General features: G+C 55.8%; 1 protein-coding gene across 1 annotated transcript in view; it reads left to right on the forward strand.

Annotated features, from left to right (window-relative positions):
• MYO15B (myosin XVB) overlaps window positions 1–19,020 on the forward strand; it is a 30,034-nt gene that overhangs the window by 690 nt on the left and 10,324 nt on the right. The window contains 33 exon segments of the mRNA XM_072939117.1: window positions 19–1,412; window positions 1,745–1,808; window positions 2,018–2,127; window positions 2,284–2,362; window positions 2,683–2,805; window positions 3,069–3,172; window positions 3,339–3,402; window positions 3,564–3,677; window positions 3,797–3,958; window positions 4,952–5,065; window positions 5,179–5,237; window positions 5,314–5,446; window positions 6,497–6,592; window positions 6,842–6,973; window positions 8,714–8,839; window positions 10,619–10,696; window positions 10,889–11,004; window positions 11,096–11,141; window positions 11,293–11,417; window positions 11,842–11,959; window positions 12,208–12,371; window positions 14,374–14,467; window positions 15,140–15,196; window positions 15,500–15,557; window positions 15,764–15,894; window positions 16,590–16,685; window positions 16,790–17,025; window positions 17,110–17,288; window positions 17,501–17,573; window positions 18,048–18,209; window positions 18,437–18,528; window positions 18,626–18,711; window positions 18,832–18,916. Of these exon segments, the coding sequence (XP_072795218.1) occupies window positions 19–1,412; window positions 1,745–1,808; window positions 2,018–2,127; window positions 2,284–2,362; window positions 2,683–2,805; window positions 3,069–3,172; window positions 3,339–3,402; window positions 3,564–3,677; window positions 3,797–3,958; window positions 4,952–5,065; window positions 5,179–5,237; window positions 5,314–5,446; window positions 6,497–6,592; window positions 6,842–6,973; window positions 8,714–8,839; window positions 10,619–10,696; window positions 10,889–11,004; window positions 11,096–11,141; window positions 11,293–11,417; window positions 11,842–11,959; window positions 12,208–12,371; window positions 14,374–14,467; window positions 15,140–15,196; window positions 15,500–15,557; window positions 15,764–15,894; window positions 16,590–16,685; window positions 16,790–17,025; window positions 17,110–17,288; window positions 17,501–17,573; window positions 18,048–18,209; window positions 18,437–18,528; window positions 18,626–18,711; window positions 18,832–18,916 (4,870 nt within the window).

Consider the following 19,020-nt stretch of genomic DNA (forward strand, 5'->3'; position numbering starts at 1 on the left):
GGCAGGGGCAGCTACCAGCCCTCTGCCGAGCCCCAGAGCCCGGAAGGGTCGTCGGGGGCGAGGCCCCAGGGAGAGACTGAGGATTCTGGGACAGACACGGACTCGAGTCTGGGGGGGGCCGGGCCTGGACGGAGCCCATGGGCAGCCCCAGGAACGGCGAGCCGGGCCACTGAGGCCGAAAAGGCTGAGCCGGACGGAAAAGCCACGGCTCCTAGTCCCCTCGAGGGCAGCCGCGCACGCGTTCCCCGGAGCTTGTGGGCTTCTCGAGACCCAAAGCCGGCCCGAGACGCAAGGGACAATGGCCTGCAGCTGGAGGCAGAGCCGCGGGGCGCCGAGCCCGTAAGAGCCGAGGCCTCAACTGCCCGGGGTCAACGCCGCCAGGTTGGAAAGGTGGTGGGGAAGGTGCAAGGTACGGCGGGAGAGAGCGTAGCGGGAACTGGAGGAGGAGACGGGTCCAGGGACCTAGCGCCGCTGGCCGCCCTAGTGGCGCTCCGCAAGCTCCGCGCGAGGCCTCCGCCAGGCCCAGGTCCCCAGGCGGCGGGCCCTCGCCCCTCCGGCCTCAAGGAGCGGTTCCGCTGCGTGGCACGGGCTCTAGGACTTCTGCGGTGGCTTAGGCTGCGGCTCCGGCAGCGGGCAGCCGGGGCGCCCGGGGTGGGAGGGGCGCGGGGGGCGGAGGCTCAGGTGGGTGAGGGGCGGGGCCGCGGGCCTGGGCTGCGACGCCGTCTAGTGCTGAGCCTAGCGGGTGTAGTGGGGCTCAGGGGGCGACCGAGGGCTCCCCCTGGCGGCGGCCTGAGCTCCCCGCAGGTTGCAAAAAGCCCAGTCCCTGACTATCCTTCCGAGAACCAGGACCCGACTCCAGATCCCAAGTTCGCGGTCGTCTTCCCCAGGATCCACACGGCAGGGAGGGCCTCACGCAGACGTAGTTCAGAGGAAGGGTCCGCGGATCCCCCCGCCGGGGAGATGCGCATTTGGCCTTGTGCAGGGGCTTCAGGAGACAGTGAGGGGCACAGGGCTAGTGGAGAAGGGGTGGCCGAGCCCCTCCACAGCTCTCTCCTCGGCCCAACTTTCTCCGACGAGCCCCCACTCGACGAGAGCAGCTCCAGCAGCGAGGCGGAGCCGGAGACCTTGGGAGCCGAGGCTCCAGTGCACTGGGCGCAGAGCTCGGACGCCCATGAGGACCCTGGGCTTGGCACCGAAGCACTGCTGCCCCGACTCACCTTGGAGACCCGCCTGCGGCGGGAGAGGAGCCCAGGCCCCCGCGGGTCCCTGAGGGATCGGTGGGAGCCGGAGGATGAGGCCGAGGAGGCGCTGGAGAGAGAGCTGGAGCTGAGCCTCGGGCCGGGCCTGGAGGCGCTACCATTTTCCGGCCTCGGGGACGGCCTAGAAGACACCGAGGACCTAGCCCGGCTGCGGTGAGAGGGCGCGGTGCCAAATCTACCGTGCCCTGGGTCACACTTGCCCGTATCCCATTCTACTCCCATTTTTATGAATTGTGTCCTTAGAAGGGATTTTGCCTCACAAAAGGTCGCTTGGCTGGAAGGGGTAGGTGAGAGGAGAAAATCAGGTGCCCCTTCCTTCCCTAACTGGCACAAGGCTTCCCTCTGGGTTGGTGGCCTAGTCCTGCTTGTGGCCCCCACAGAGGCCCCTATGTCATGGGGGGAGCTCCCAGATGGTACATGACCCTAACTGTGCAGCCAGTGCTTCTGTCCCCAACACCCTGCTCCTCTACCCTGCTTCCCTACAGGCTGGTGTGTGACAACTCCATTCTGCTCTGCCTCAAGAAGAGGTTTCACCTGGGCCGAATCTATGTATGAGGCTGGGATTCTCTTTCCCCTGGGATCAGAGGGCTTCCCTCCAGCCCCCCTAGAGCCTCTCCCTCCTTCCTTCTCCCTGGGCTGGAGGAAGTCCTCTCTGGGGTCCTGCAGAGCAGGGCAGGGGCTGGGGGGATCAAAGGTCCACTCCATTTGTATCACCTGCTCCCTCCATGTTCTGGTGAGAGCTTCTGCTTTCTTCCCAGACCTTTGGGGGGCCCCTCCTGCTCGCTCTGAACCCCCACCGGCCCCTGCCTCTCTTCTCACCTGAGGTCATGGCTAGCTACCTTCCCAGGAAGGCCCCCAACACCACCCCGTAAGTGAATTTGTCACAGCAGCCCCCAGGTGGCTAAGCCCCAGCGTGTCCCACTGATTGAGGACCTGGGGACAGTGGGCGTGACCTGCCTGCACCCAAGAGGGCCCCAGATGCCCACCTCCAGTAACCTTCTCATCTGCTCCCATCCTCCCCTAGACACATCTTTGCCATTGCGGCATCAGCCTATATCCTGTCTCAGAGCACTGGGCAGGGCACATGCATCCTCATGGGGTGAGTGGTGTCCGCCCTGCACGGTTGAACCCTCAGGCCACACTGAGGGCTGGAGTAGGGGGGATGTGAGGGCTGCATTTGAAACTGCCAGTCTGATACACTGCTGGGTGGCAGCTCTGGACTTCCTAAGACTGCACTCCTGGCTGAAGTCACCACGTGTGTCCCTTGAATGTGGCATCTTGGGGGCTATTTTTTTTCTGTTTGGTATCTATGTCCTGGCTCTGTTTCTGCGTTTCTGGGAGTCTCATTTAGGGTAGGTGTCACTTCCAGGTGGGCATAGCCCCACTTTGGGGCTCAGGTCATCCTATGTGCCCCTTCCTGGAGACACTGCCAGCCCCTCCCTCCTGCAGTGGGCCCAGTGGCTCTGGGAAGACAGAAGCTGCGAAAAAGATTGTGCAGTTCCTAAGTAGCCTGGAGCAGGAGCAGACGAGGGACAGAGGGTGTCAGGTGAGGGGCAGCTGGCCATTTACCAGAGATCCAAGAGGGACCATCCTACTCCTTTGGGCCAGGAAGATGGTCTTCAGGCCTCTGGCTTCTCGGGGGCAGTCCCAGGCATTGTCTCCTGTGGGAGCAGGGTGGGCTGGGGGCACTGACACCCCCATCGCCACGGACCAACAGAGCTCCTGGGTACAGTGTCCTCAGCTGGGATGCCTGGTCAGTGGGCACCTCTGCTGCCACAGGGGATACCTGAATGCCCCTTCCCCATCCAGCTGGATGATGTGCTGCGCATGCTCAGCAGCTTTGGCCATGCCAAGACAGTCCTCAATGCCAATGCCAGTCGCTTTGGCCAGGTCTTCTGCCTCCGCCTGCAGCAGTGAGTGATGGGGGTCCAGGTGGGCAGGGGCATCCATGATCAGTTCCCTTTATTGGGAACCTGAGGCTGCTGCCCCTTGGTCCAGCCCACGGTAGGTCCCATTCTGAATGGGGCCGCCGGGTTGCATGTACCTTGGGTCCCCTCACCAAGTGTCCTGTGCCCACAGCGGGGTCGTCCTGGGGGCATCTGTGTCACATTACCTGCTTGAGACCTCAAGAGTGGTGTTTCAGGTAAGACCCTCCCTGCTGCTTCCAGAGTGGGAAAAGGGGAGGGGCCACTGTAAAGGACTGTCATCCCTCCGCCCCCGGACTTGCCTTCCCTAGGACTTGTCCTTGGTCCCCTGGGACACATGGAAGCCATTGCTTCCCCTAAGCCAGTCCTTCCCCACTAGGCCCAGGCTGAGCGGAGCTTCCACGTTTTTTACGAGCTTCTGGCGGGGCTGGACCCCATGGAACGGGAGCAGCTCTCCCTACAGGGGCCGGAGACCTACTACTATCTCAACCAGGTGGTGCTGGGTGGCAGGACCTGCCCAAGGATGGGTCTTGGGGCAGGCATTTGAGAAGAGGGAGGCTGTGGGTGGCCAGGCCCTGCCCCCGCTCCCCTCACCCTTGCTGTGCTCTGCAGGGCAGGGCCTGCCGGCTCCAGGGCAAGGAAGATGCCCAGGACTTCCCAGGACTGTTGAAGGCCCTGCAGGCACTGGGCTTGTGTGCCGAGGAGTTGACTGCAGTCTGGGCTGTGCTGGCCACCATCCTGCAGCTGGGCAACATCTGCTTCTCCTCTTCAGAGGTGAGCTTCCTCTGAGGCACTTTATTCGTGGTGGCTTATTTGCATAATCAGGGCAGCAATAATGATGCCAAACACTTGTGTGTCAGAGAAAGCAAAGCCCTCACCACTGCCCTGGAAAGCACATGAACTCCCATTGTATAGATGAGAAAACTGAGACTTGGGTCCTCTGCATCTATACCAGTTCTGTCCCACTAAGCTGCCAAGGATACTTGGCATTAATTATCCTAAGAAGGCTAGTTAGCATTAATTGAGCAGCTATTATGTACCTGACACTCGTGTAAATCACTTTACTTTTTTTTAAGGAGTTGCGTCTGAATTTTTGTATGTTTCTCACTAATCTTCATTGTATTATACACTTGTTAAGTTGACATACTTTAGAAATGATAGCCTTTTTGGACAAGCTCAAAGCAAAAGAAATGTGATGAATGTGGGATTTGTTAGAAAATCTTTTTTTTTTAATTGAAGTGTAGTTGATTTATGATGATGTGTAGTTTTCTGGTGCACAGCATAGTGATTCAATCACACACAGATATATTCTTTTTCATTTTCCTCTCCGTTATAGGTTATTACAAGCTCTTGAATGTAGTTCCCTGTGCTGTACAGCAGGACCCTGTTGTTGATCTGTTTTATATAGAGTAGTTTGTATCTGTTAATCCCAACTCCCAATCTATTCCTGCCCCCCACATGTATTTTCTCATTCAGTTCTCCTGACAACGCAACACCGTAACATGAAGGTTATGGTTTCCCCTTTTACCAGTAAGACAATGGGGGCTCAGAGAGGGAAAGAGACTTGTCAGGGCCGGCCAGCTAGTGAGAGGTAAAGGCAGGATTCACACCCAGGGTCCTCAGACTCCAGAGCTGGCTCCTACCTTCCCAGATCTACCTTCGGATAATAGGGCACCTTGCCAGGCAAAGCATGGCCCCGGCCCTGCCCTGTGGGATGTGGCTGTTCCACATGCAGGGCTCTCCCTGCTCCCTCCCTCCTCTGTCCAGAGGGAGTCCCGAGAGGTGGCTGCCGTGTCCAGCTGGGCCGAGATCCACACAGCAGCCCGGCTGCTGCGGGTGCCACCTGAGCGCCTGGAGGGGGCTGTCACCAGGAGGGTCGTGGTGAGCTCGAGGGCCCTGGGGAGGCAGGGACCTGACGGGCCTGCCTGAAGTCTTGGGGGGCACCAGTGTGGGCCTTGGGCCTGACATACCACCTGCACCTCCTCTGCCCTCAGGAGACGCCCTACGGCCAGGTCTTGAGATCCCTGCCTGTGGAAAGTGCCATCGATGCCAGGTGGTCCTGGGGGCAGGAGAGAGGTGTAAGTGGGCCTGGAGCCGTGCTGCTCGTGGCTCACCCACCACACCCACAGGGACGCCCTGGCCAAGGCCCTGTACTCGCGGCTCTTCACCTGGCTTCTGAGGAGGAGCAACGCATGGCTGGCACCCCCCGCGGAGGGAGGCAACGCGGACACTGTCACTGTCGTGGACGTCTATGGCTTTGAGGTCCTCCTTGGGGTGGGGCCCAGGAAGGCATGCCCACTTCATGCTGGTTACTTCTGGGGACCCCAGCAGCTCTCCTGTGGGGACCCTGGTGCATTGCTGGCCTGTCTGACCATAAGATGGTCCATGAGACAGCTATCCTGTCCAGTTCTGACATAACCTCTGGAAAGTTCTATCCTGCTTGGCCTTGCAGAGTCTCACAGGAGCCTCTAAGGCAGCAAAAGACCCTAGGATGGGTCAGCCCACAGCCTTACTCCCATGTACCAAGAGAGGGAAGAGAGAGAATTCCCCAGACCACCCTGAGTTTTCATAAGCCCTTCATCCCTTTCCAGAAGATCTGCCTCCTCAGGGCAGGGAGGAGGTGGCCCCGACCTCAGCCCCTGGATGGGCACTGTTCACTCTCCCCTGCTGTCTCCTCTCCAGTGTGTCCTTGGTGACCATCCCCTCTCTGAGGAGGGGATGACCGTGGCGTGTGTGTGTGAATGCACACAAGTATGTACTTTTGTGTGTGTTTTAGAGTGTGTCAGAAGTCTGTACAAAGATACATGAAGTGGGGGCTCTGCTGGGCTTATTAGTAAAGTGCTAGTGGCGGTGGGGGGGGGGGGACAGAGGAAGGAGCCTGCATTCCTACAGGAGGAATGTTGGAAGGCTTCTTGGAGGCAGCATCCTGGAGCCTTGCTTATGCGGATGTGGGATTCTGGTAGTCAGGGAGCTAGGTCATGGGAGAAGCTGCCTTCCAGGCCACAGGATGGCTATGACCAGAGGCCTGAGGGCTCACAGTCATGCTGAGGCAGAGGGCAGGAGTGTGGGTTCTTGGGGGAGGCCTGACTGTGGCTGGGGCAGGGCCGAGGTGGCCTGCACACTGTCAGGGTCTTTGGGGTTGACCCTGGAGGCTGAAGCATCAGCCCTGGGGCAGCACTCCTGCCTAGAGCCAGGGAGAATGTGGGCAGCTGTGGGAGGGGATGAAGGATACTGGCCTGGGCACTGGCCCTTATAGCTACCCTGTGCACCCTCCCTCGTGTGGGTGCCCCCTCACTGCCCACGTGCCCCCAGGCGCTGCGAGTCAATGGCCTGGAACAGCTGTGCAACAACCTCGCCAGCGAGCGCCTACAGCTCTTCTCCAGCCAGATGCTGCGGGCCCAGGAGGAGGTAGAGGGAGCTGGGAATGGAGGTGGCAGGGGGACACCCAGCTATTTCCCAGGACAGAGGACATCCCTGGTAAAGAGAGGGCATGGCACTGAGAGTTCTGCCCCAAAACCCCCTTGCTATGGGCCGCCTCAGTCCTTCTGAGCCTCAGTTTACTCATCTATAAAATGGGAAGGCCACCCCTGCTCTGGCTCAAATGAGGTTCCCCACAAACACGGGCAGTCTCTATAAACCAGTGCTGGCTATTCCCAGGAGGAGTGTCAGCGAGAGTTGCTGCCCTGGGTGCCCATCCCCCAGCCTTCGCAGGAGTCCTGCCTGGATCTCCTGGTAGACCAGCCCCACAGCCTCCTCAGTATCCTGGATGCCCAGACATGGCTGTCTCAGGTGAGCCCCCAGTGTAGGGTACAAGGAGTGGGAGCCCTGGTGGCCAAACTGGAGCCCCTGGGACCTCCCAGGGCAGCAATCTGGTGATGAAGTCCTGTGACCCTGCCCACAGGCCCTCAGCACAGCCTGGAAGGCAGGGGCCAAACTGGGTTCAGATCCCATCTCTGGGTGATCTTGAGTGAGCTGCCCACATCTCTGAGTTTCCTTGAGTCCTGGCTGCAGAAGGGGACAATAGTGCCTGAGGGGCAGAGTGGTGGGGACTATACAGGGCTCATGAGGAGCTTGTGAGGGGGCCTCAAGCCAGTAGGGGGCAAACATCAGGACCCTGGTGCACACTTCCAATAAATACTGACTGCCTTCCACCCACTCCTACCTGATGGCTCCCTTGTTCCTCTCCAGCCTCTCCCCTACTTTGTTTTCCGACACTCACGTCCACAAGCAATTATGGTATTTATTTATTCATTGACTCTGCCCTGTGCTAGACTGAGCTCTGTAAGGGCTGGGTCTTCGTCTAAAGAGTTGAAGCCCTACTCACAGAGCCTGACACACGTTAAGGGTTCCTCAAATATTGAATACATGAGTGAGTGTGTGTATATACGTGCCAGGAACTGTGCTAGGGGTAAAAAACGGGCAAAATAGAACCACCCCTCCCCTCTGAGAGCCTGCAATGTAACCGGAGAGAGATGTTAATTAAAAACACACATGCACAGAATCGAACACAAAACCACAGCTGTGTGGAGCTGTGGGCGGGTGTGGGGGCCAGGAGAGCTCGGTGGGGGCTTGTGCCTTCCCTGGGGTCTGAGGCCATAGAAGCGAAATACACCATGACCCCTAAAATGAGATGACCTTTCTGCCCAATTAGAGGTTCAAAATGAAAGTGGCAAAATAACAGTAAAATAGTCAAATGTGATTGTAATAGTTCATTGATCAATAAAATATGAATATAAAAGTATATAATATATAATGGGTATGAGCATGTAAAAATATGTTCTATTAATATATAATATTTCTTAACAGTCATATGTATTCGAAATCTATCACTCGATAAATACTATGTTAATTCATTAATGATTGCTTTTCCCAGTTCACCTTTCATCAAGTTTTATTGAAACTGGTCACAGGCATCTTTTGTCTGGAATCCTCCGGCTTGGTTCAGCAACACCACCTAGGTCTCCATTATTTGCTTCAAATAACCTCTCAAGCTGGTGTTGGGTGTTGACCCTGGAATTGTTACCCCCAGCTTCATGTCCTGTTTATATATAAGGCAGGCTTCCCCAAGTATCTGTTGTTATGAATTCCTTAGCTCCATGCAATAGCCTCTTACTGGGTGACTTTTTAGAAGTACTTTGAAAGACTTGTTTAGATACACCTGTCACTGTGAGACCAGACTCCCAGGAGTGATGGCTAAATCTGCCTTAAATTCCCCAAGCCACGTTTCCTTTAAATGATTTTATCAAGCATCCCCCAAGCCACCAAATCTTTATTGACTGAGGTTTCTGTGCGTGAGGCTACTGTGTCTTTCTCAGATAGCACTCGATTGTTCAAAACAGTCACTGGGAAAGAGACCGCGCCCTTTATAAGGACCCAGATACGGAGCGACTCTTCCTGAAAAAGAAGTTTGGGGAACAAAACCAAAGCTCACTTTCTGTCTGTGGTCCCTGGGGGCAGGGGAGGACGCACAGTCCCGGCAGGGGAACAGCATGAGCATGCAAAGGCCTGAGAAGCTCTTCCTCTTGCCAGGCCACGGACCACACCTTCCTGCAGAAGTGCCACTACCACCACGGTGACCACCCATGCTACGCCAAGCCCCAGCTGCCCCTCCCCATCTTCACCGTGCGTCACTATGCCGGAACTGTCACCTACAAGGTATCAGGGTGAATCAGGGCAGACTCCTGGGTGAGTCAGTGAGGGCAATGTGGCCCTGGTGAGTCACCTGACAGGTGATAGGAGTAAGTGTGGGGAGGCCCCTTCTGAGTCTTGGCCATCTGTCCCTACCTGGGCCCTCGGCCTCGCTCAGGGCATGATTTATTGTGGGGGTGGGGGAGATAATTGGGCTTTTTTTTTTAGTTTATTTGGCTTTTTAAAATTTTTTAAATTTATTTTTAAATTTTTTATTCTTGAGTTTTATTTGGGGGGGAGATAATATTTATTTTATTTATTATCATTACTTTTTTCCTTAACGAAGGTACTAGGGATCAAACCCAAGACCTTGTGCTTGCTAAGCATGTGCTCTACCACTGAGCTATATCCTCCCCACCCCTTAATTTTTTTTTAAATGGAGGTACTGGGGATTGAACCCAGGACCTCGGGCATGCTAACCCTAAGCACAGGCTCTACAACTGAGCTATTCCCTCACCCCCCAGTTTGTGTCATATTTTAGATTCCATATGTAAGTGACATCACATGATATTTGTCTTTCTCTTTATGGTTTACTTCACTTAGCATGATTATCTCTAGGTCCATCCATGTTGCTGCAAATGGCATTATTTCATTTGTTTTTTATGGCTGAGTAGTATTCCATTGTATATATATACCACATCTTTATCCAGTCATCTGTCAATGGACATTTAGGTTGCTTCCATGTCTTGGCTATTATAAATAGTGCTGCTATGAACACTGGGGTGCATGTATCTTTTCAAATTATAGTTTTCTCCAGAATTTCCTTCCTTTTTATGGCCGATTAATATTCCATTATATGGATAGATCACATTTTGTTTATCCATCAACCTGTTGATGGACGCTTGAGTTGTTCCATGTTTTGGCTATTGTGGATAATGCTGCTGCAAACATGGGTATACAAGTAACTGAGTCTCTGCTTTCAGTTCTTTGATGGATCTACCTGGGAGTAGGTTTGCTGGGTGACATGGTAATTCCATGTCTACTTTTCTGAGGAGCCACCAAACTATTTTCCTGCACCACTTTACATTCCCACCACTTGACTCCCACTATGTTTGGGAGTTAAGGTTTCTCTACATTCTTGCCAAAACTTGTTATTTTCCATTTTTTAAAAATTGCAGTCATCCTAGTGGGCATGAAATGGTGTCTCATTGTAGTTTTGATTTGCATTTCTCTAATGACTAATGATGCTGAGCATCTTTTCATGTGCTTCTTAGCCATGTGTGTGTCTTTGGAGAAATGTCTATTCAAGTCCTTTGTCCATTTGAGTTGAGTTGTTTTGGTTTTTTCTTATTGAATTATAGGAGTTCTTTGCATGGTCTGGATATTAATCCCTTATCTGATATGTGATATTATCTCCCATTTGGTGGGTTGTCTTTTCACTCTTTTAATACTGTATTTGGATGCACAAAAGTTTTTCATTTTGATGAAATCCAGTTTATCTTTTCTTTTGTTGCCTGTACTTTTAGTGTCATGTTCAGAAAATCATTGTCAAGTCCAATGTCATGAAGCTTTCTCCCTTGTTTTCTTCTAAGAGTTTTATAGTTTCAGGTCTTACGTTTAGGTCTTTGGTCCATTCATTTTGACTCAATTTTGGTATTTGTTGTGAGACAAGAGTCCAAATTCAAAGGTGGCCTTTTAACTCAGGGGAGAGGCTGGCTTATTTATTTGCCTGAGAGACTGCACCCCCCACCCCAGCCTTCTCTCTTTGGCTCCCCAGCACCTCCCCCCCCACATACTCTCTTGCAGGTTCACAAGTTTCTAAACAGAAACCAGGATCATCTTGACCCTGCCGTGGTGGACATGCTTGCCCAGAGCCAGCTCCAGGTGCCCCTGCCAGCCCCACACGCTGTCCCCTAGCTCTGCCCTCCTCACCTGACAGTCTAGCCCAAGGAGCTTGCCCTTAAGCCCCTGGCACCTTGAACCTTTGTCTGGCCCACCCTGGCTCCCCGGGGGTGAGAGCAGGCTGGGCTCTGGACAGGCCCAGGTGAGCCGGTTCAGCCCCCTCCTGCCCTCCAGCTTGTGGGCAGCCTGTTCCAGGAAGCAGAGCCCGAGTCCAGGAGAGGACGAGGCAAACCCACGCTGGCCTCTCGCTTCCAGTGTTCCCTGGGGGACCTCATAGCCCAACTGGGCAGGTGAGAATAGTGCCCCTAACACCCAAGCCCAGGGAGTCTGAGTCGGGGGGCCAGTCTGTGCTCAAGTGACCCTCTCACCGCCACCCACCAGGAGCCATGTCTATTTCATCCAGTGCCTCAGCCCCAACCCGGGAAAGGTGAGCTCTCCCAGCACCTGGCCCCAGAGCCCTCTCACCCCTGCCCGGCCCTTCTCAGCCTCCTCACTCCTCCTCATGCCCGGTCCCCGCATTCCCCACGGCTTTAAGCGCCTCAACTCTAGCTCTCATTGGCTCTGTCCCACGGCCACAGATGCCGGGCCTCTTCGACGTGGGTCACGTGGCAGGCCAGCTGCGCCAGGCAGGCATCCTGGAGGCCATATGTACCCGCAGTGCCAACTTCCCTGTTCGTGTGCCCTTCCAGGCCTTCCTGGCCAGGTAGGGCCCCAGGATGGGGGCAGCCAAGGGCCCAGGCACCTCTGGGCCAGATCACTAGGAAGGCCCCCTAGAGTGACTGGCAGATCTGGGGTTCCTTCAGAGTGGAGATGGACCCACTATCCGAGGGACCCTGGGCCTGACGTCCAACCCTCTCTCCTTCCATTTCTCTCTCTCCTCTCCCTCCATCCCTGCCTTCTTCCTGCACCCTCCGTCCCCTCCAGGCCTTCATGCATTCACTGCCCTCTTCCTTTCAGCAAAACTCTCCTGGGTGCCTGGCTTTCCTACTTTGGAAAGTAGGTGCTTTCCAAATCATTGTTGAATGACTTATTGACTGAATAGACCCCGAGGGGCTCAGGGTGTCACATGAATGGAGGGAGGTCCTCACTGTGCTTGTTCCTACCTTGTTTCTCCATCCTTGGGGCAGGTTTCAGGCCCTGGGGACAGAGGGGCAGGGAGAGCTCTCTGACCGGGAAAGGTGTAGCGCCATCCTGAACCAGGTGCTCGGGGCTGAGTCACCGCTCTGTCACCTGGGAGCCACCCAGGTGGGTGGTATGTATGCCCAGAGACGCAGGCATGGCTGGAAATCGGGAGGAGCATTCAGGGACTAACTCAGGATTTGGTGTCCTTCTGGATGGTGGGGAGATGGCGTGGGGCTGGGTGTCCTGGGGAACCCCAGAAGAATCGACTGGCTGGCAGGGAAGAGGTGGAGGCCTCGGGAGAAGGGCAGGGTGGGCCCCGGCCCCCTGGCACCCACAGCTGTCTTGCCTCCAGCCCCAACCTCCGCCCCCAGGTCCTGCTGCAGGAGCCGGGATGGCAGCAGCTGGAGCAGCACAGGGCCCAGCAGCGCTCCCAGGCCCTGCTCACTCTGCACCGAGGCCTCCGCGTCTGCATCTCTCGCCAGCGCCTCCGCCTCCTGCCACGGATGCAGGCCCGTGTGCGAGGACTCCAGGCCAGGTCTGCAGGGTGGGGTGAGACTGCAGGCCTCCTCACGGTGGTGGTGGGGCAGGTTCAGGAAGACATAGGGCCTCACGGCAAGTCTGCCTGCATCCTATCAGCACTGGACTCTTCCTTGACAGACTCCACCCCACCTATACCCATGTGGTCTCTGCTTGAATACCTCCAGTCACAAGAAGCTCGTTACCAGCTGAGGCCACTCAGACCTGCGGTCTTGACTCCTTGGCTGTTCTTTTTTCTCATCTGTTCTTCACTCTGCAGCAAGCATACTCTTTTAAACAAGTGAATCGTGTTGTGTGAGGCCCTGCCTACCTCTCCAGCCTCAATTTAGGCCAGACTTTAACACTCCAGACTCTTTGGACTTCTTGGTCCTACGATGCTACCCTTGCGCTTCTCACCTATTAACTCCCCCCAGTCACCCTTCCCAGCCCACCTTCACTCATTCACCCAACAGCTGTTGGTTGACCATCTTCTCCATCTACCCTGGGCCAGATGCTGGAGACACAGGGACCAAGGCAGCGATGGTGCCTCCTAGGCTAGCCGGGGACTCAGAGCAGACAGTAAAGCAGCCTCCAGTCGCCCCAAAGCAGGTTGTGAAAGGACCAAGAACAAAATGAGAGCAGTGCCTTGGACACCCAGGAAGCCTCTGGTGAGGGGGCACCCATCACCACTATCTGTTTCCAAAACATTTTCATCGCCAACAGGAACTCTGGACCCATTCAGCAAGGATCCCCCACTCTCCCTTTCCAATGTGTCCATTTCTGGTACAGTGCTTTTTTTTTGTTTTTTTTTTAAGGGGGTAATTAGGTTTATTTATTTTTAATGGAGGTACTGGGGATTGAACACAGGACCTTGTGTATGCTAAGCAGGCAAACTACCACTGAGCTATATCCTTCCCCCTTCAAGTTTCTGCTTTCAATTCATTTGCGTTCTTACTTATGAGTGGAATTCCTGGATCATATGGGAATTCTGTGTTTACCTTTTTGAGGAATTGCCAGACTATTTTCCTCAGTGGTTACACCATTTTGTATTCCTGCCAGCAAGGTGCGAAGGTTCCGGTTTCTCTACGTCCTGGTCAATATTTGTTATTTTCCGCTTTTTGAGTTAAAGCCTTGATTCCTAGCGGGTGTGAAGGGCTGATTTGCATTTCCCCAGTGAATAATGATGTTGCGCATCTTTTCATGTGCTTCTTGGCCATTTGTGTATCTTCTTTGGAGAAATGTCTCTTCAAGTCCTCTGCCTGCTTTTTCTTTCCTTTTTTTTCTTATTGAGTTGTAGGAGTTCTCTATATATTCTAGATATTAAACCCTTATCAACTATATGATTTGCAAGTGGTCTCCCATTCTGTGAATTCTCTTTTCACTCTCTTGATTGTGTCCTTTGATGTACAAAAGCTGTAGATTAATTTTTAAATGTTTATCTGCTCAGGGCTCCTTCACTGAGGAGTCTGGTCTCTTTTTACATCTGGAAAATTCTCAAAGATACTGTCTCTTCCAGGATCTCCTATTAGATTTCCAGTAATGTTATTTTTTTCGTTTTCAGAAATACTGCTTCTTTTTTTAATGGTATTTATTTATTTATTGTTTATTCATTTAAAAGAAAATTTGGACAGGGGGCAGGTAATTCGGTTTTTTAATTTATTTATCTTTAACAGAGGTGCTGGGGATTGAACCCAGGACTTTGTGCATGCTAGGCAGATACTCTTCCACTAAGCTTTATTCTCCCCCTAGAAATTCTGCTTCTTAAATCATAATATGCCAGACTCTATTCTAACTAGTTACACCATTAATTCATTTAATCTTATCGTGGGGCAGGTATTACAATAATTCTCATTTTAGAGATGATGAAAATAAAAAGTATCCTGTCCTTTCCCTGTTGTTTCTCTGAAGCGGCTGGGGGCTTCACTGGTCCCAGGTCAGTTTTTATGTTCATGTCTTGGCTTGGAGGATTCAGGTACTGAGTGTAAGTTTGGACTCCTCCCCACCCCCTTCCCGGCTTCCAGGAAGCGGTACCTCCAGCGGCGGGCAGCTCTGGGGCAGCTGAGCACCATCCTGCTGGTGGCCCGGCCCCTGCTCTGGAGACGGCAGAGATTACAGGTGAAGCGTGTGGATGGGGCTGCTGCCCGGGGCAGCTCAGGGGAGAGGCAGGCAGCCTTGCTGGCCAAGTTGGCCGATTCCTGAAGCACCCACTCTCCAAGCCCAACCTCACAAGGACCGAGGCCTCAGAAACCATTGCTGGTCGAGTACTTCCTGCTTCTCTCTGCCTGGCCAGGATAGCCTGGGGCCTCCGGGAGGTGACTGTCTTCCTTCATGCCTGCCCCCCCCCCAGGGCCTGACTCTTCCTGCCTGCTGAGGGTGCCTTCCCATCCCCTCCAGCCCACCCTTGGGCTGCTCCCCTCTTTTGCCTGATGACTCCAACCTGGGGGCCATAAAGCAGCTCAAAGTTCAATGCCCATATAATGCCCGTCTCCGGCCCCTCCCTGGATGGACTTTGTCCCCTGGGACCATTCCTTCCCTTCTTCCTGCCCTCTTCCCAGTGCCCTGGCAGACAGGCAGCGACATCCACAGTGCTAAGGCTGGTGAGGACTCTGGAGGGCTAGGGGCACACAGATGACCCCTCTGGGGCTGCTCCTGTTCCTCTGCTGATGTCAGGGCCTCCTGGGGGTAGAAGTGGGCAGCTGAACTGCCAAGCTGGTGTGGGGGAGCCTCTAGGGAGCTCGTGTTGATGCCTCACGGGGGCATCAGCTCTTCCTGCATCTCTCCCAACAGCTTGGGCATTGGCGTGTCTGGCACAGCGGTGGGGTTCCTGAGAAGGTGTCAAGCATGGTAGGTGGCCTGGAAGCTAGAGGGTGTCTGCTGGGTTGTGAGTCTACTGGACTCAGCATGGCTTAAGGGGGAGTGTGGGGTCCCAGGGGTGCCGCAATGGGTCCTGTCCCTGGGGTGCATCCATTGTGCCCCCTGAAAAGAGGCCTGGGGTTTCCCTATGAGGGCTCCAGGGGTCCTGCTTGAGTGTCCAGGACTAGAATCCCTGGTCTTTAGAGGAGACACTTATAGCCCTGGGGGTGAGGAGAGACATTGGGTCCCTGTGCCCCCTCCCTTATTTCCTAGTCAATTACTCCTCTCCGCTAGGAGCTGGGGCGCTTGGAGATCCCAGCTGAGCTGGCTGTCATGCTGAAGAGAGCAGAAGGTGAGTCTGGATGGGTGTTGCCTTCTCTGTGATCTCCCCTCCTGTGTGTCCCTGTGGTCCCTCCCTCTGATACTCTGGGTGCCCCCTCACCCCACTGCCCAGCTCCCTCTGCACCAGGGCTGGGGGCTGATGGTGAGAGGCGGAGGTGGTGCCAGAGCCAGGTGCCCGACCTGAGTGCTTCCGGGCTGCCTCCTGTGTCACCACAGGCCATAAGCACGCCCTGGCCGAGAACATTACCGAGTCCATGCCCCCAGAAATTCCGGCACGGCCCAGCCTGACCCTCCCGCCCGACATCGACCGGTTTCCCTTCTCCAGCTTCATCTCCACCAGCTTCCAGGTGGGCCCCCAGGCCTCCGCTTTTCCTGGCTGACCCCACTTTTCTCCAGATGTTAGCCCCTGTCAGGCAGAAGCTGTGTCCATCCTTCTTCCTCCAACCCCCACTTACTCTCCTGTCCTGGGGGCTGTGGATGCATCTGTGTTGCTCGGAAAATATCTGTTGAACCTAAATGTTGCACTTGCTATTGTTACTTACCTGTGCCCCCAACCTTTGTCACACCTGTGGCATTGCCTGGCTGTGGAAGCCGTGTCGTTAAAGCACATGTGATGACAAGGCAGGCCATCCAGTCTGCAGTGTTAGGAACAAAAGCAGGATTCAAAACTGCACAGAGTATGATCCCAGTTTTGTTAAAATCAACAACAATGGGGCGGGGCGGGATGATGTGTGTATCTGCGCTAGAAAGACTAGAAAGAGGGAGGCTAAAATGTTAACTGTGGTTGTATCTGGCAGAGGAAAGTTAATGGTGGTTTTTAGTTTTCATCTTTTCCACGTTTTCTGCATGCATGGGCTTTAATTTTCTAATCAGAAAGAGCAACTGAGATCTATTTTTAAGATGGTTTTCCTCGCCAGTCCCTTTTCCTCTCCCAGGGTGGATGCTCCCATGGGGCTCCCCTGGGGCTCCCCTGGGGCTGTGTCTGGCAGGTCAGCACAGACCAGCCCCTGCTCCAGCACCATGTCACCCTCTTTCCTTGCAGGAGCCATCCCTGCCCCATCCCGGGCAGCTGCTGGCCAAGCCACTGACCTGGCTGGACAGTGAGGACCCTCAGCATGCCCTGGATATCAACAAGGTGGTGAGTGACACATCGGGGAGGAGACAAGGTGGGCTGGGGCACGGAGTGCTGGCCGGGCACAGGGATCCCTGCGTGTCCTGCCAAACCTTGCTTTGTGTCTTCAGATGCTGCGGCTCCTGGGGGATGGGTCCCTGCCATCCTGGCAGGAGCAGACCATGGGCCAGTACCTGGTGCGGCAGGGGCAGCGCCGGCCCGGGCTGCGCGACGAGATCTTCGGCCAGCTCGTGGCCCAGCTCTGGCACAACCCGGATGAACAGCAGAGCCAGCGCGGCTGGGCCCTCATGGCCATCCTGCTCAGCGCCTTCCCTCCAATGCCCATGCTGCAGAAGCCACTGCTCAAGTAAGGGGCCTGGCAGGTGGGGGCCCCGTGGGTGGGGTCAGCGGGCCACCCCACCCCTACAGCAGCCCTGTGCTGTGCCCGCAGATTTGTGTCCGACCAGGCCCCCAGAGGCATGGCCGCACTGTGCCAGCACAAGCTGTTGGGTGCGCTGGAGCAGACACAGCTGGCTCCTGAGTCTGCACGGGCCCACCTACCCACCCAGCTCGAATGGACGGCCGGATGGAGGAGGGGCCGCATGGCACTGGACGTCTTCACCTTCAATGGTGATGCCCGCCTCCTCAGGCCCACAGTGTAGCCTGCCCTGCACTCTCGCCCTCCCTAGACCCCCTCCTGCCTCAGCTCTCCACTGTACCTGCCATGTGACCCTGACCTCCCTTCTGTCCTGCTTTTGGAACCCCCGTGGGGACCCTAGCCCCTTCCCACAATGGTGGATCCTGCTGTCCCTCACTCTTGCCCCCACCCCTCATCCCTGCAGAGGAGTGCTACTCGGCCGAGGTGGAGTCCTGGACCACAGGGGAGCAATTTGCCGGGTGGATTCTGCAGAGCAGGTATGGGGGGCCTGGGATGGGGGAGTGTGGCCAACCCTGACCGTTGTCTCCTCTTCCATGGCCTCCTCATCCCCTCAGCCGGCTCTCCTGCAGGGCACCTCCTGCAGCTGCTCCTGCAGGCCTGAGGCCAAAGCCTGCTCCCCTAGGGGCCGGGTGGGGTTGAGGTGGGGGTAGGTGGGTGGGGTCCAGACGGCAGATTCAAGATGGAAAGCAAGTGAAGATTATCTCTACTAGATCTGGTCCAGATTCTGATCAAATAGGCGAATAAATAAATGCACCAGAGCCGATGCAGAGTCAGAGGGCTGTGCGCTGCAAATAAAGGAGAGCTGTCTGAGGGAAACCATGGCCGCACCCTGGTTCCTGGCCCCTTCCACAACTGACCCCCAACCCCAGCATGACCTCAGGTCCTTGCCCCTTCGGGATGGTCATCTGCCTGGCTGACCACCCTCTACCTCACATCCCTGTCTCACCCAGAGGCCTGGAAACACCTCCGCTTGGCTGGTCTGTGTCACTGTACTCCAGGGACTCCTGGCGGGACTTGGCTGGCTGCGACTTTGTGCTGGACCTGATCGGCCAGACTGAGGACCTGGGGGACCCGGCCAGTCCCCATAGCTACCCCATCACTCTCGGTGGCTTGTAGGTGCCATCCCCAGTGCCCCTGTCCCTGGTCTGCTCCTGTCCCTATCCTGTCATAGGTGACCCCCTCAGCCACCCTATAGTACCCGGGGTTCACAGGTGCTGCCACAGGCTTAGCTCGCCCCACCAGGCCTCCTCCCCCTCCACAGCAGCTTCCATGCCTCATTTCAGCCTGGGCACCACCCTAGCCAAGGCACCTCCCTAGCTGGGCCCACTCTCTCTTGCAGAGCCGAGGACATCCCCCCAGCCCCTAGCATCCAGGCCCCCTCACTGCCCTCAAGTCCTCCTCCAGGTCCAGCCCCAGCACTGCCCAGCAGGGGTTGCCCAGGTAAGGCTGGGAGTGGGCACACTGAGGTTGACAGAGTACAGGGAATAGGGGTACAGGAAGGCCCGTGCCCCAGGCATGTGACACTAAGCCTCCACAGGTGAGTCCCGGACCTCAGGAAGCCTGGATGGCTTCCTGGACCACCTCTTCAAGCCAGTCCTTTCCCCCGGCCTCAGCGTAAGTGTCCTGCACACACCCCCTACCCCTGCACCTACCTCACTGGGGCCTCTGCTGCCTCTCCCATCCCTCCCAGGGCTCTAGCCCTGACCCTGGAAACTGTGACCTTTGTCCCTTCAGGATCTGGAGCAAGGCAGGGCTCTGAGTGGCCGCATGAAGGGAGGGGGCTCAGTAGGGCCCATGCAGCAAGGCAGCTACCCCGTGGGTGAGTATGGGGCTGAGCACCCACCCAGAGTCTCCCTGCCCAGCCACACGAGCACACACCTGGCTGCAGTCAGAGCTCCAGCTGGCAGCCCGGTGGCCCATACT

This window comes from Vicugna pacos, chromosome 16 (assembly GCF_048564905.1).
Source record: "Vicugna pacos chromosome 16, VicPac4, whole genome shotgun sequence".
Lineage (NCBI taxonomy): Eukaryota > Metazoa > Chordata > Mammalia > Artiodactyla > Camelidae > Vicugna > Vicugna pacos.